The following is a 13,830-nucleotide window of genomic DNA, read 5'->3' as shown; positions in this document are numbered from 1 at the left end:
TGGACATATCCCTAGTTGTATCCCTAGTAACCAGGATCTGATGATGGGATCCTAGAGAAATCGAGGGAAACTCGAAAATCCGCATAACTTTTTACTTGGGTGTACCGATTTTAATGATTTTTAATTTAATCGAAAGCCGATGTTTATCATGTAGTCACATTTAAATTTCATCGAGATCTGATTACAACTTTTGGAGTAATCTTTGATAATGCGTATTTACTTGACTATTTTTTCGTCTAACTACATTGTATTACTTGTCGATATAATTGAAGTCGGTTTTTCTTCGTTTGCCTGCAAACACAACTATATATTTTGTGTTTCATTGGATTTTACTGAATACCATTGTCATAAACCTGCGTGGTTTTTTAAATGCTGTTTATAATAAATAAGTATATTTTATTGTTTATAAGATAAATAAATTAAAAAAAATACGAAAAAAAAAATTTAAGTAACTCATTACCTTTTTTCGTTTCGAATGTTTTGTCTCGTTATCTCTGGGCTTTCGATGGTTTTTTCCATTTTTCTTTTTAGTGTTAGTTTTCTTTTTGACGGGCTTTGGAGTTATTTTTCGCAGTAAATTAATTAAATCTGAAATAATAAATATTAAGGATGATTAAATAGCCCTTTTATCCCTTCTGAAGCAGTTTCAGAGCTTGCAATTATTTCATACAGGAGTTAGCAGTTTTCATCACGGATCTAGAAATATTAAAAATTAAAAAACGTAAAGTCGTAGAAAAATTAGTATAACATAGGAAATTATGTGGACTATATAACAGTCAATTATGGAGGCTAAATCTTATTGTCATTAAATAAATAAACAACAAAAATAGAAAAACTTTTACAAATGTAGTAATTAGTAGTGGCAACCCTGTGGAAAAACTCCGATATAAAATGTTAAGTTCCATTTTGGATCCTGATAGATCTATCTGGATCGAAAAATGCCTACATATAAAAAATTTATTTTAACGTATCAAATTTAAATAAAACATTTGGAATCTTTGTTTCAAATAACAGTTTACAATAACTTCCCATCAATCATCGTTTTTTATTTGGATCTATCTGGAACTTTCAACCGGGGATGACACAATTTCTCGAAGGTTCGAAATAAAAACGAAAATCGTGCTATTAAATAAGTAGAGCCAGATAAAGGTAAAATCATTTTATAAGTCTAAATTATATTATTATTACAGTACAATTGATGTGCAATCAAAATGAAATACCTACTCGTATATAATTTATTAGTAAATAAACATGAATGGAACCGCATTCAAGATTAACTTTAGAACGATAATCGATCCATAATATCCATAATTTTTATTTATTTATTTATTGCTATATGCAACATATCGAATAATTATAGTTTTCCTAGGTGGTTAAAAAGTTTTAGCAAATTTAAATTTTGAGCGTAGCTTAAAAGTTGAATTTAATTTACTTTTTTATATAAAGAATGTAAGGAACGACCCTAAGAACAAAAATAGGAAATAAGTATTTATATCATTGCTGTTCTCTTACCTTTATTAACATCATTTAAATACGCTAAATGAATGGGAATAGGTCCATTTTGAATGTAATTCGGTGCGCTGATAGAGACATCCGAACAGGCTCCAAACGTCTCCTGGTTTCCACAGCCCAACCCTCCGGTTCCGTTTCCGCAATAACCCCAATTATTGCCAGCAACATATCTCCATTGGAGAACGCAATGATCGCAAAACAACCCTTCAGGTAGCCGATATTCAACTTTATGCAAACCAGATTTAGGTGGGTAATATTTGAATCCTCCATTTTTAAGTTCTACCGGGTACTTGTCGAAGCAGGATTGGTCAGTTCTCTTGGGATTGGGGCAGATCTTGAAGTACCAGTAGCCTCGGTGATAGGCTGTTATTTCAACTATTACTGTGAATACTTGACCAGCTTTGTACTGATTCACGATTATTCCATCACCGTATGTGCCGCCTATTTCGTGAGTACGAGGTTTCTTCATGTCGTAAGGATCGCCGCAAATGCCGCATCTGAGAATTTATATTAAGACCTTCTTATATTTAGAATAGTCTAATGGTCGATAAAATTTATTGCACACACAGTTATAAATAGGCTACATACAGCTCTAAAGGCCTGTTTCATCTCAACCAATAGACTAAAACTTTTGGATTCACAGTTTACGACTAGAAATATCTCACAAAAAAAAATGTGGAATTTGATATTGTCAAAGTGTACATCTATTTTGCAATTATAAGCTTTTATCAGTTTTTATTAGTCAAACAGCTAATAGCATCTGGTGAAATGGGCCTTAAGAAACCTTTACATGTTAATTTCTGATATTAAAATTTCCGATTGACAATTGCTATTTGACCGTTGCGACAACGCGTTGGCGCAACGGTCACAGCACTGGTTCGTGGCTGTTGCGCTGGCCGTTACGGGTTCGATCCCCACACATAACAAACATTTATATTGGCCATACCAATCATTTACCAAAACATTTAGTTTGCCGTGGTCTGGGTGTTTAAGGAGTCCTTGTGGGTCTCCTTACCGTGTCTTGGTCCCGGTTGTTATCATGTACACCTGATACTATCGTTACCTATAGTAGAATTATATCCGCCAACCCCAATCCACATTGGGCAGCGTGGTGTATTAAGCTCTGATCGTTTTCCTACATGAGGAAAGAAGCCTATGCCTAGCAGTGAATTACAGGCTAAAGCGCGTAATTGCTATTTCAAAATATCTTGGTAATTAATTATCTCAATGTTTTCGATATCACTTACGAATTCTTGCATATCGTTATAAATATAAAATAACAAACATAAAGAGGAACAAAAATCGTCAAATCACACAAATTCCTCACTTTCCATGATTGATATTGTATTGTCGATAGAAGCCTCCACAGTTGAGGCCATCGTCATCGTAGTTAGGCTTAGTATGGAACCCGTAACGCCACATCGAGGCTCTCGATGGTGGCTCCAGGACTCTACCGTGACCTGCTACTGATACCAACGCGGACACTATGACAAGGAAGTAGCACAGCATCTGAAAGAAAATATTTAAAACTATTAAAAAAAAACGAGTATGCTTTAGACCACACGGCTTCTTTAGCAATAGGTCTGCACTGTGTCTTAAATATACGAAACGTATCTGGCTATGAGAGAAAGAGAAAGAAAATGTGTGCTCGCACCTCTCTTGCACCGTTCGCCTCATCTGATCACACTTTTCGTAATGCTCCCGTCACGCATTCACCAGCTTACTCCCTAAGTCAAGCTTGCGTAAAGAAGTTTTACTTCAAACTGTGCGTGTGTCAGTTTTAAAACGCGACCGGATATCGTGTTACCGTCGTACGTTTCAGGTTTAACTAAAATATTTACGGTTAGAGAGAATATTTTCATAGAAAAATAAATGTGTTTATATTAATTAGTTTATGTATCTATATTTTGCCGTGTGGTTCCGGTCGAGTATAATAGCACCACCCCCTTTCTTCCCGTGGGGGTTGTAAAAGGCGACCGAGGGATAAACCTGGCTCAAAATCATCAGGTTCCTGGAGAAGGAAAACTTCATTTGAAACCCGGAATGGGATATCCGTCAAGCATTCGTGGCTCTAAGCTCTAAAGTGCGAAAGACTCCTGCATCAGAACTGGCTCCACACGTATCGACTCGTCGTCCCTGTGGGCCTAGCCAGTGAGGTCGAAAGTGTGGTGCAGAGCCTAGGCAACTCTGCATTTTCCTGAAGAGTGTCCTAGGCGACACACTGTCTGTCTGACACTGTCTAAATCGTTTGCAATAGACGAACTAAGGCCAATGAACAAATTCAATTTTATACGACTAACGATGACGACGTAAGCGATTACCGTAACCTTGACTGCTTGAAAGCAATATAATTTAGCAGAGATCTTCTGTAAGGTTGAGGTCCCCAGTCGGACTGCTCCAGATTTTGGACAGGATATTTCAAATTCAAATTCAAATTCAAAATATTTTATTCAGCATAAAATTATTACAATTTCTTACTGAACGTCATGAGTCTACTACCAGTTCGGAAAGAAGAAGCCTCTGACCTGAGAAGAACTGGCGGAAGAAACTCAGCGGGACTAATATCATATTTTTTTTTTTTTACAGTAATGTTTTTTTTTTTTTTCCCAAAGCAAATCGAATTGAACAATAATTTTATAAGTTGAAATAGCCTGGAAGCGATCACATCATTCCCAAGGCGTACTGTCTTCTAGAAAATCATTAATCGAATAATATCCTTTACTACACAATCGTTTTTTCACAATTTTTTTAAATTTAGCAATAGAAGCTTTTTGAACGTTTTCTGGGAGCCTGTTGTATAAGCGTATACATTGTCCATAAAAGGAATTACTGACTCGGCGTAAGCGAGTTACAGGCACTGCAAGTTTATGTTTGTTCCTAGTATTAATGCTATGCATGTCGCAATTCCTGGGAAATTCGTGTATATTTTTATGAACATACATAACATTTTCGTACACATATTGAGAAGCAACAGTCAATATTTTTATTTCTTTAAACTTATCTCTTAATGATACTCTAGGGCCTAAACTATAAATTGCACGAATAGCTCTTTTCTGCAGGACAAAAATAGTATTGACAGTAGCTGCATTTCCCCATAATAAGATTCCATATGACATAATGCTATGGAAATAACTAAAATATACTACGCGAGCTGTATCTACGTCAGTAATAAGTCTAATTTTTTTAACCGCGAACGCTGCAGAGCTGAGCCTATTCGCTATCCCCTCAATATGAAGATCCCACCGCAATTTCGAATCTATAGTGATGCCTAGGAATTTAGTGGACTCCACCGGTTTTAACATCTCTCCTCCCAATTCTACACCATTATCAACAAGTTTAACATTAGGTGTCGTGAATTTTATTAATTTTGTTTTTTTTTTATTTAATAATAAATTATTTGAATCAAACCAGTAGACAACCTTTGAGAGAGCATCGTTTACATCGTCGTATATAAGTAAATTACGTTTCACCTTAAAAATAAGTGAAGTGTCATCAGCGAACAATACTATCTCATGCTTGTCCTGTACAAAAAATGGCAAATCATTTATGTAAATAAGGAAGAGAAATGGGCCAAGGATAGAGCCCTGTGGAACCCCCATATCCAGAGGAGCCCCAGGAGATCTCTTACCATTTATATCAACCCTCTGTATTCTATTATTCAAATAGGAATTCAGGAGGTCGAGTGCCTTATCTCTAATCCCATAATGATGCAGTTTCCTGATCAACGTCTCATGGTGCACACAATCAAAGGCCTTGGATAAGTCACAGAATATCCCAAGAGCATCCTGCGACCTCTCCCATGCCTCAAAAATATTTTTAATTAGCTCAACACTAGCATCTGTTGTGGAGCGACCTTTTGTAAAACCAAACTGTTTCTTATGTAGTAGATTGTGTGCATTAAAATGCGATAACATTTGCCCGAGGATGATTTTTTCAAAAATTTTACTAAATGTTGGGAGTACTGAAATTGGTCTGAAATTATTAGGATCTAGGGTACTGCCTGATTTAAAAATAGGAATTACTTTACTGTGTTTCATTAGATCAGGAAACACACCATGTTCTATACAGCCATTAAATATAGTAGCTAGATGAGGTGCGACAACATCAATTATCGAACTAACGACTTTTACAGATAAACCCCATAGATCAGCTGTTTTCTTGACGTCCAGGCTTCTGAAGGCTATTATTATATCTTTGGGGTTTACAGGTTTAAATGTAAATATTACATTACATTCTTTAACGTTTTTCTTTAGCAAAAATTCGGCAATGCCTGGAGACGAATTAAGTGATTGCGTTGTAGAAAGCGGAATGTCAGTGAAAAATTTTTCAAACTCAGATGCAACTTCTCGGTCTGAGGTAACAAATTTATCATTGACATTTAACTTAAAATCGAAGCTGCGATCTGTGACTCTTCCACTTTCACAAGCAATTATGTTCCATGTCATTTTAATTTTATTATGCGCATTTCTTATTTTGTCTTTAATATACAAGGATTTTGCCATGGAACATACTCTTCTAAACATTTTTGAGTAGGCACTTACAAAAGAAGCAAACGATACACTATGATTATAGGCTTTTTCACTGTACAATTCATAAAGCCTTTGCCTGCTCTTGTATATGCCAGTAGTTGCCCATTCACCAAATGTCAAGAGACCCCCTGAATTGACTGTTTTTGAAGTGAATATTGTAGAAAATTCAGTTTTTACTAATTTAAATAAAGAGTTATATAAGTAGTTAGGGTCATTAATGTATGATAAATAAGGAAGTTTTGCCACAATACTACCTCTAAACTTCTCCACACGTGTAGCACTTATAGGTACAAAGGTCTTTTTTAAAATATTTTTGTTGACATTTAAAGAATAAGAAAAGGAAGCTAACTGGCCACAATGGTCTGAGCTTAACTTATTAATAATAGCTTTAGAATAAGGTTTACAGTTTGTAAATATGTTGTCAATACATGTAGCACTAGTAGCAGTGATTCTAGTGGGTTCAGTAAATAAGTTATGTAGGTTATATGATAGAAGCATAGACTTAAATCTCAGACTTATATTAGAATTATCTAATAAATCAATATTAAAATCCCCACATACAACAATAGCCTTATTAGAATTATTTGATTTTAACAAAACTTCTTCCAATACTTTCTCAAAGTACTCATATAACCCACTAGGAGGTCTGTATACGCATACAACAATGAAGTGCTCAAGCTCTACGCAGGCTAATTCAATAGTTTGCTCAACAGAGAGGCTCACAATGTCTTTACGTTCTTTATATTTAAAAAGTTTACTTACAATTATTAAAGAGCCACCGCGTATAGCTTTTTCTCTGTTGAACATACTAGCTACCTGGTGACCGCTGAAGTTAAATATGGACTGGGAAATAGAGAGCCAGTGTTCTGTTAAACATAAAATATTGATATTTTCACCATTCATAAATAACTCCAGTTCAAGATCTTTACCTAGCATGCCCTGTATATTTTGGTGCACCAGGTTTACAGTATATAAATTTTTACAACTGTGGGCTTTCCTTACCAAATTATTATGACATTTATCTGATTTAATGTCATGGATTATTAATATGCTAGAGGTTTCCTCTGTTGTCTTAATAATTAATTTAAATTATTATTTGGAACGGATTCCACGTCAGAAAATGTCATATTACAGTTTTGCTCAATATGAGCAGATATCAAAGTAACCAGATTATTGGCTATGTCTGTTTGTATATAATATGATAGCACAGATGCTATCTGTCGTTTAAAGAAAAATGGTAGGCTCAGCCTACTATATGTCAACATATAATTATTATTGTTCCATAAATTATTTATGTCAATAACATCAATTTTGTTACTTTTTTTAATATTTACATTTAAATACTTACAAGTAGTTATTGTGTGCATTAGATTATTAATGTCATATCTTAACCTATTTTCCTGTGGCAATTTAGCTAAATAAGGTAGTGTAAACAATAAAATTTTATTTATATTTAACTGATTCAATCTATTTAAAATGTTTTCCATTAGGTGTTTGTTTACATTACCCCTTCTCCCAATTAATAAAATAATAGTTGTGTTGGGACAGTGAGCCTCACTCAAAATGCTATTTACTATTTGATTATAAGTGGCTCCGGGCATGCAATGATTGATTACTCGCTGGCCCACACAAAAATCACTCAATAATACTCCCATACCTTTTCCTAACTCATCACTGTAAATTTTTATTTTATTTTTTTCCTCAGGAATAGATATGGAATGTACAGGTAGTTGTACATTATAATATTTGGGGTCGGTGTGAGTCCCCGCAGGCCGAGTAAGGGATTCACTAGTTAAGCTAGTATCTATCTGCCCTGTTGGACCGGAGGCTGAAATGTGGCATTCGCAATTATGATAATTAATAAAAGAGTCAAAACGCTCGAGGTTATTGTTGCCAAGTTTCACCAGGTCATCCATGGCAGATATGTGTTCAGCAATTTCTTTCTGAGCAGTACTGTATTTAGATGTTAATATTTCTAAACTATGCTTTAAATTTCCAATCTCAGACTGCAGTGAGCTAACATCCGCCTCATAGTCTTTTTTTAATATATTAATTTCTTGACAGTATGATATCATTTTTGTTTTAATTTCTATTTTCTCTTTACAAATATTATTATACTTTTTATAAATATTTTTTGTTTCCTGCTGCGCCCTCCTTTAGTTAAGTTTAGTCGAAGATAGTTAGATATTTAAATAAATTATAAGAAAGGATTCATTAATCTTTTGCCACTTTTTATACATTTTCTCTTAAATTAATTACGATTTAAACTTAATTAAAATAACAGTTAGAATTTCCTGTGGTTCTTATTTCATTATTTATTTAAGCTTTTTTGTTAACACCTGTTACTAGTTTTATTTATGCACGTAATTAGCTAATTTAGTTTTACCGTTTTCAATTAAATTCTCTCGGAATTTTCGGTGATTCACCTCGTTTTACTGCATTGATATTTGTTTTTATTGATCAATATTAATGATAGCGTATATTTCCTGGTGTACAACATTGTTTTTTCATGGGAGCTGTTGAACTATTGCTGTAAGAATTGAATTACAAAAGCTATCGTAACATTTTATTAGTGTCAAAGTAGATATGAAAGACATATTATAATAAATTTAATATATACTTATATCTACTGCTAGCGATAATTTTTTTTATTTGAGTTATCAGAAAACAAGGATTAATACATATACTTACTGTATTAAGATTGTACGTCTAGTTTATACACTAACTTCCGATTCAAAACAGTTGGTCATCTTTTTATGCTGATACACATTTATAAAACTCACACAATTAACATTTACATAATGAAAAAAAAAAAAAAAAAAAAAAAAACTAAAAAGGAGCCAAGGGAGGTATTTAAGATAATTGAAGATTAATTAAAATAAAAAAAATATTTGTTCCAAGAAGAATTTTTTTTTTATGATATGTAAACAAGTATTAGTGTAAAGTTGTAACAGAACGGAAGGTAGTTTTGCCACTACGTCCAACGAACGCTGCATTGTACGATATGCGGTCATGAACCTTTTTTATCAATTTATTACACATTACAATTTTAAAATTTATATGTTGGAGATTGGACTTGAACATATTGAGTTTTGAGGTTTCAACATATAACTTTGTTAGCTTATTTTGTTTATCAATATTTTGATACCCCAAATACACTCACTTTGGATATACCTAAATACTTATACTTATTTTATTTTGGCTCATTTAGTTTTTTACGACTTATAACATTGTTATTGTTACGGCGTAGCGTGCCATTCTAGAGGCAGTCAAACAGAAGAAGAAGAAGATGATGATGATTTTCGATAAAAGACTGGGGGTTAAAAATTGCAGTATTTGTGGAACATAAAAACCAGCTTTCTTGTGCATTTTACCAGTTTTAAATTTTTTATAACTATAAAGTAGGAACACTAAAACGAAGATTGTTGTTTACATAAAAAATATTTTGTCATTTTTAAGAGTGGCAAAAAATAGAGTAAATTAAGTGAGTTTTAATTGTTTTTTTTTGTTGCTATCGCTCTGCGAAGACAAAATAAACAAAGTACGTCATTTCCTGCATATTTTTTTTTATATCACTAGGTCGGCAAACAAGCGTACGGCTCACCGGATGGTAAGAGATTACCGTAGCTTATAGACGCCTGCAACGCCGGAAGCATTGCAAGCGCGTTGCCGACTCCCCAAATCCCCCCCCCCCCAGGAGCTCTGGTCACCTTACTCACCAGCAGGAACACAATACTGCTTGAAAACAGTATTATTTAGCTGTGGTCTTCTGTAAGGTCGAGGTACTTCCCCATTCGGGCTGCTCCATATTTTGAGCAGGAAATTCCTGCTGTGCCCTACCTCAGTTTATGTATGTATGTATATTAAAACACATGTGGGTAACCTATTCACTAATTACAGACATTATGGCTATGTTACCACTGCTTTTATCTTTGGCGACACGTAAAAGTGGTAGTGTGTAAGTTTAACAGTATTTACAAATCCAGCACAAACATTACACTACACTATTGTTATAAAATAATTATCCTGTTCAAAGACTGACCACTCTAATTGTTACACTAACCATATTATTACGCGGTATGTTCTAGACGGTCTAGTAATCCTCAACCGACCACCATGACAACAGGAAAGTAACTAACTTTCTTCCATCATTTAGTTGGCTCTGTCGATTTGTATCTTATTGTGGTTCCTTACCAATTTTGGTGGTACTTAATGGGTTGTTTTTTTTAACAATTCCACCGAGCATGGGCATTATTTCGCCAAGACTAACCTTATTGGATGATAAGGTAAAAAATATAATATACTTTATGAAATAATAGTCAGACCACGATAAAATCACAAATTAAAAACGTAATAGCTAAATATTAAAAAAAAAAAAAATATATATCGGATATGACATTTGTTTAGAACAAACAATTGTTTAAAATAAATCATAATGAATTTTTCGGTATCTGTTTGAAAATATTTCTTCCCAATATCCCATCGCAATACTGTACTAAGTGTATGCTGATTTCACATAAACTTGAAGAGCAGATAAAGTAGTACGCAAACAACTATCTTTAAAACTAACGAAAGATTATTTTTAACTTGGCTTGTAACGGCGAGAGTAATTTCTGCAAAAACTCGTTCTACGCTAAGTTGTACTGCCGTGAATAAAATGCTGTTTAAAGATTATCTTTAACAATACAGTAAGTTTTAAGATATCTTTGTTATTAAAAAATACCAAACAAAACCGTTCATTTCTAGCTACATTTAAACAAAAAATTTTGTTTGCTAGCAAACGAAAAAAAAACGACTTCAATTACATCGACAAGTAATACAAAGTAGATAAACGACAAAATTTAACAAACGCACTAGTTGCTACTGCGATTTTTGAAGGTTGCCCTCGATTTCTTTTGGGATGCCATCATCAGACCCTGGTTTCCCTATCATGGTACCACCCTTGGGATATCTTCTATCCAACAAATTCTATCCAAAAAATAGAATCATCAAAATCGGTTCATAAGCGACGAAGTTATCCGCGAACATACATGAAAAATATATATTATATACATATATTATGTATATATATGGTCGAATTGAGTACCTACTCCTTTTTTGAAGTCGGTTAACACAATTCAAGGTCACAATTTTTCCCTAACGCGTCAAAATAACTCTACCTTCAAAAATATTTTTAAAATAAAAAAAAACAAACTAAACAATATAATAAAACTACTCGTCATGACTTTAATGTTAGATTTTTTCACAAATTAATGCATGTAACACAAGACATCATCATCATCATCATTTCAGCCTACCACAGTCCGCTATTGGACATAGGCCTCCACAAGTTCACGCCAAATATGGCGTGAACTCATGTGTTGTGTTAACTCGAGATATAGACCTACTTTATTCACTAAATATAGTTTATTGAAATTGAAAACATTATCTATGTAGGGTAAAACCGGGATAGATGCCTCACTTTTTGAAATAGCCACCTAATTTTAAAAATATGATTTTTATACGAATAATTTTTATTAATATAGCTAGCTCAATCCTTCATGTTGAATTATGACTATTTTTTTTCAACCTAGCCAATGCAGATTAAGCAGAAATTAGCTTTTCGTGAACCCTTTTTTTTGAGGATAGATGCCTACCTATATGGATAGTTGCCTCACCATGAAAATAGTGAGTAGGATAGATGCCCTTTAAACCGTGTAAACGAAAAACCAAAAACCAAATGTTAGGTTAGGCTACTCCTAAAACATCGATTGTCTCCAAGAAATATGGGCCATAGCAATGAAAAAATTTTTGTGTTTTTTTATATCTTTTAATTGTTATAATTAGAATATAATTTTTATATCACACAGATTATACTATATAAATTTATATATATATAAATTTAATTATATATATATAAATTTAATTAAATTTTACAAGCATTTATTCAACAAAAGTATAAATTCTTAATTGTTGGTCTAAAATATTCATATCAAGTGTCAACATGCACATTGCACAATCATACTTTCTCATCGAAAGCTGACTGTAGGTTTTCTATAGTCCAAGAACATACTCGAGCTCGCATTTTTTCCTTTATTTTATATTTTCGTGGCATAGTTCTGCTAGAATCAGTAAAACATCCAAACATAAATATACCTAAAAAATTATACATATAAACTTACTCTGTATATGGTGAATGAAGGGATAGATAGTAACGATCGCTACCAGATGTATATGAAAACAGCCGGGACAGACAGCTTAACGTAATCTACGAGGCACAGTGGGGAGACCCTAAAGAATAGACTTACAAACTGGAAAGAAATATTTGTACAAATGCAAGCACCCCTTCCGAGCGGGAATCGAACTAGCAAACTCTCGATTTTAGGAGCATACATGGCTGCATGAGCCACTGAGAGGTTGTAATAAAATATACAAACCCCAAAAAAAAAAAACGAATTTAGGAACATAAAATAAAAAATACTCGTACAAATATATAATGAATTTTTTATTTATGATAAGTTAATTTCAGAGCCCTTTCTGTACCTTTCATCACTCTGCGTCAAGTCTAAGGGCACCTATACCTCAAAAAATCAGGGCAACTATCCTTTGTGATTGGGATAGATGCCCACGTATTTTTTAAATAAATTATAAACAAAATAGCATCTATTTACAACTATATGCAGACTCAATGACCCAGTATATAGACGTGATAAAAAATATAACGGGATTTATTACTATTTATAAAATTATACAACCTTAAATACTAACCTTTAAAACTTTGACGTGTTTTTAAATTTCGCCACGGAGAAAATTACACACACGATCCAAACGCGTCCTTGCCACAAGAATATCTGTGGATATCCGAGGTACGGGGTGTCTTCGACTCCTACTTATGCGATTAATTTTTATTTGTGAGTTCGGGATGTTAGGTTTTTAGAACATGAGGCATCTATCCCACTGCGGCATCTCTCCCGGTTTTACCATATATAAAAATTTCATGTTCCGATGTGTGTTAGCGATAAACTCCGAAACTACTGAACTAATTTTCATCAAATTTAGTTAGCATCTGTAATTTGGTCGAACTTGGAAGATAGGATAGTTTTTATCTCAATTATTGATCTCAATATTTGTTATGCAAATTAAATTTTTATTATACGACTTTAGTGTGTATTTATCGGTTAGTTCTATAAAAACCTAATAGAGTGCGGTTTGACATCTAAGTTGCACGGATATCCGGTAGATGGCGCCGTATTTCTATTTTTGGATTAAAGATGGCGCGTTTAAATATATTTTAATAAATTATAATTACTGAGCCACAGCAACGCGTGGCTTGGTCAGCTAGTTTTTATATAAACTCTTTTATTATATATATAACCGTTTCTGTATCGTAAGTAACGGGATTACTCTAATAGAACAATAGAACTGTAATAATTGTTTTTCGAGCGAGGTTTTGTTATAATAAATTGAAACAGATACCGCTAGTCGTAGCTTCGAATAAAACTAAACTGAATCGTCATGTTTATAAGTGATATTGATTTGCTGTATTAGACTTAGCTCGAAATAATTCAAATCTTAACTGTTTATGTAATTAAGTATTTACATTTTTAACTATAGAAAAAAGTTTTGACAAATGTGTTATTGATTCGGCTGCCCGATGTCAAAACACAGTAAGGGACAAAAAAAATTTTTTATACATATCTTTATATATGTTCACACGACTCCATTGTGGATTAAAACGAAAAATGCTAAAAAATCGATTTCGAAAAATTTGTCCCTTTATAGTGTTTTGAAATTGGGCCGCCAAATTGTA

At 33.4% G+C, this 13,830-nt stretch overlaps 1 protein-coding gene across 1 annotated transcript; it reads right to left on the bottom strand.

The window, feature by feature from the left end:
• Positions 1-329: 329 nt before the first annotated feature.
• On the bottom strand, positions 330-8,116 carry LOC123660195. The gene is made up of 7 exons (XM_045595295.1): positions 7,918-8,116; positions 7,699-7,869; positions 5,535-5,704; positions 2,840-3,021; positions 1,513-2,009; positions 461-588; positions 330-353 (listed from the first exon to the last, which is right to left on the bottom strand). Exons 1-7 carry the CDS (start codon positions 8,114-8,116, stop codon positions 330-332), a joined length of 1,371 nt encoding a protein of 456 aa, XP_045451251.1.
• Between the last annotated feature and the right edge of the window lie 5,714 nt (positions 8,117-13,830).

The sequence above is a fragment of the Melitaea cinxia genome, chromosome 15, assembly GCF_905220565.1.
Source record: "Melitaea cinxia chromosome 15, ilMelCinx1.1, whole genome shotgun sequence".
In the NCBI taxonomy this organism is placed as follows: Eukaryota; Metazoa; Arthropoda; class Insecta; order Lepidoptera; family Nymphalidae; genus Melitaea; species Melitaea cinxia.
Note: the sequence above shows the minus strand (reverse complement) of the source record. Positions and strands in the feature narration are given on the sequence as shown.

Coding starts and splice junctions, on each gene's coding strand:
- LOC123660195 (XM_045595295.1), bottom strand. CDS start 8,116: ATGATATCATACTGTCAAGAAATTAATATATTAAAAAAAGACTATGAG. Junction 3,022..5,534: donor ATCTAATGAAACACAGTAAA/GTAATTCCTATT, acceptor ATTTTCTTTCAG/ATGCTGTGCTACTTCCTTGT. Junction 354..460: donor AACATTCGAAACGAAAAAAG/GTAATGAGTTAC, acceptor AAAACCACGCAG/GTTTATGACAATGGTATTCA.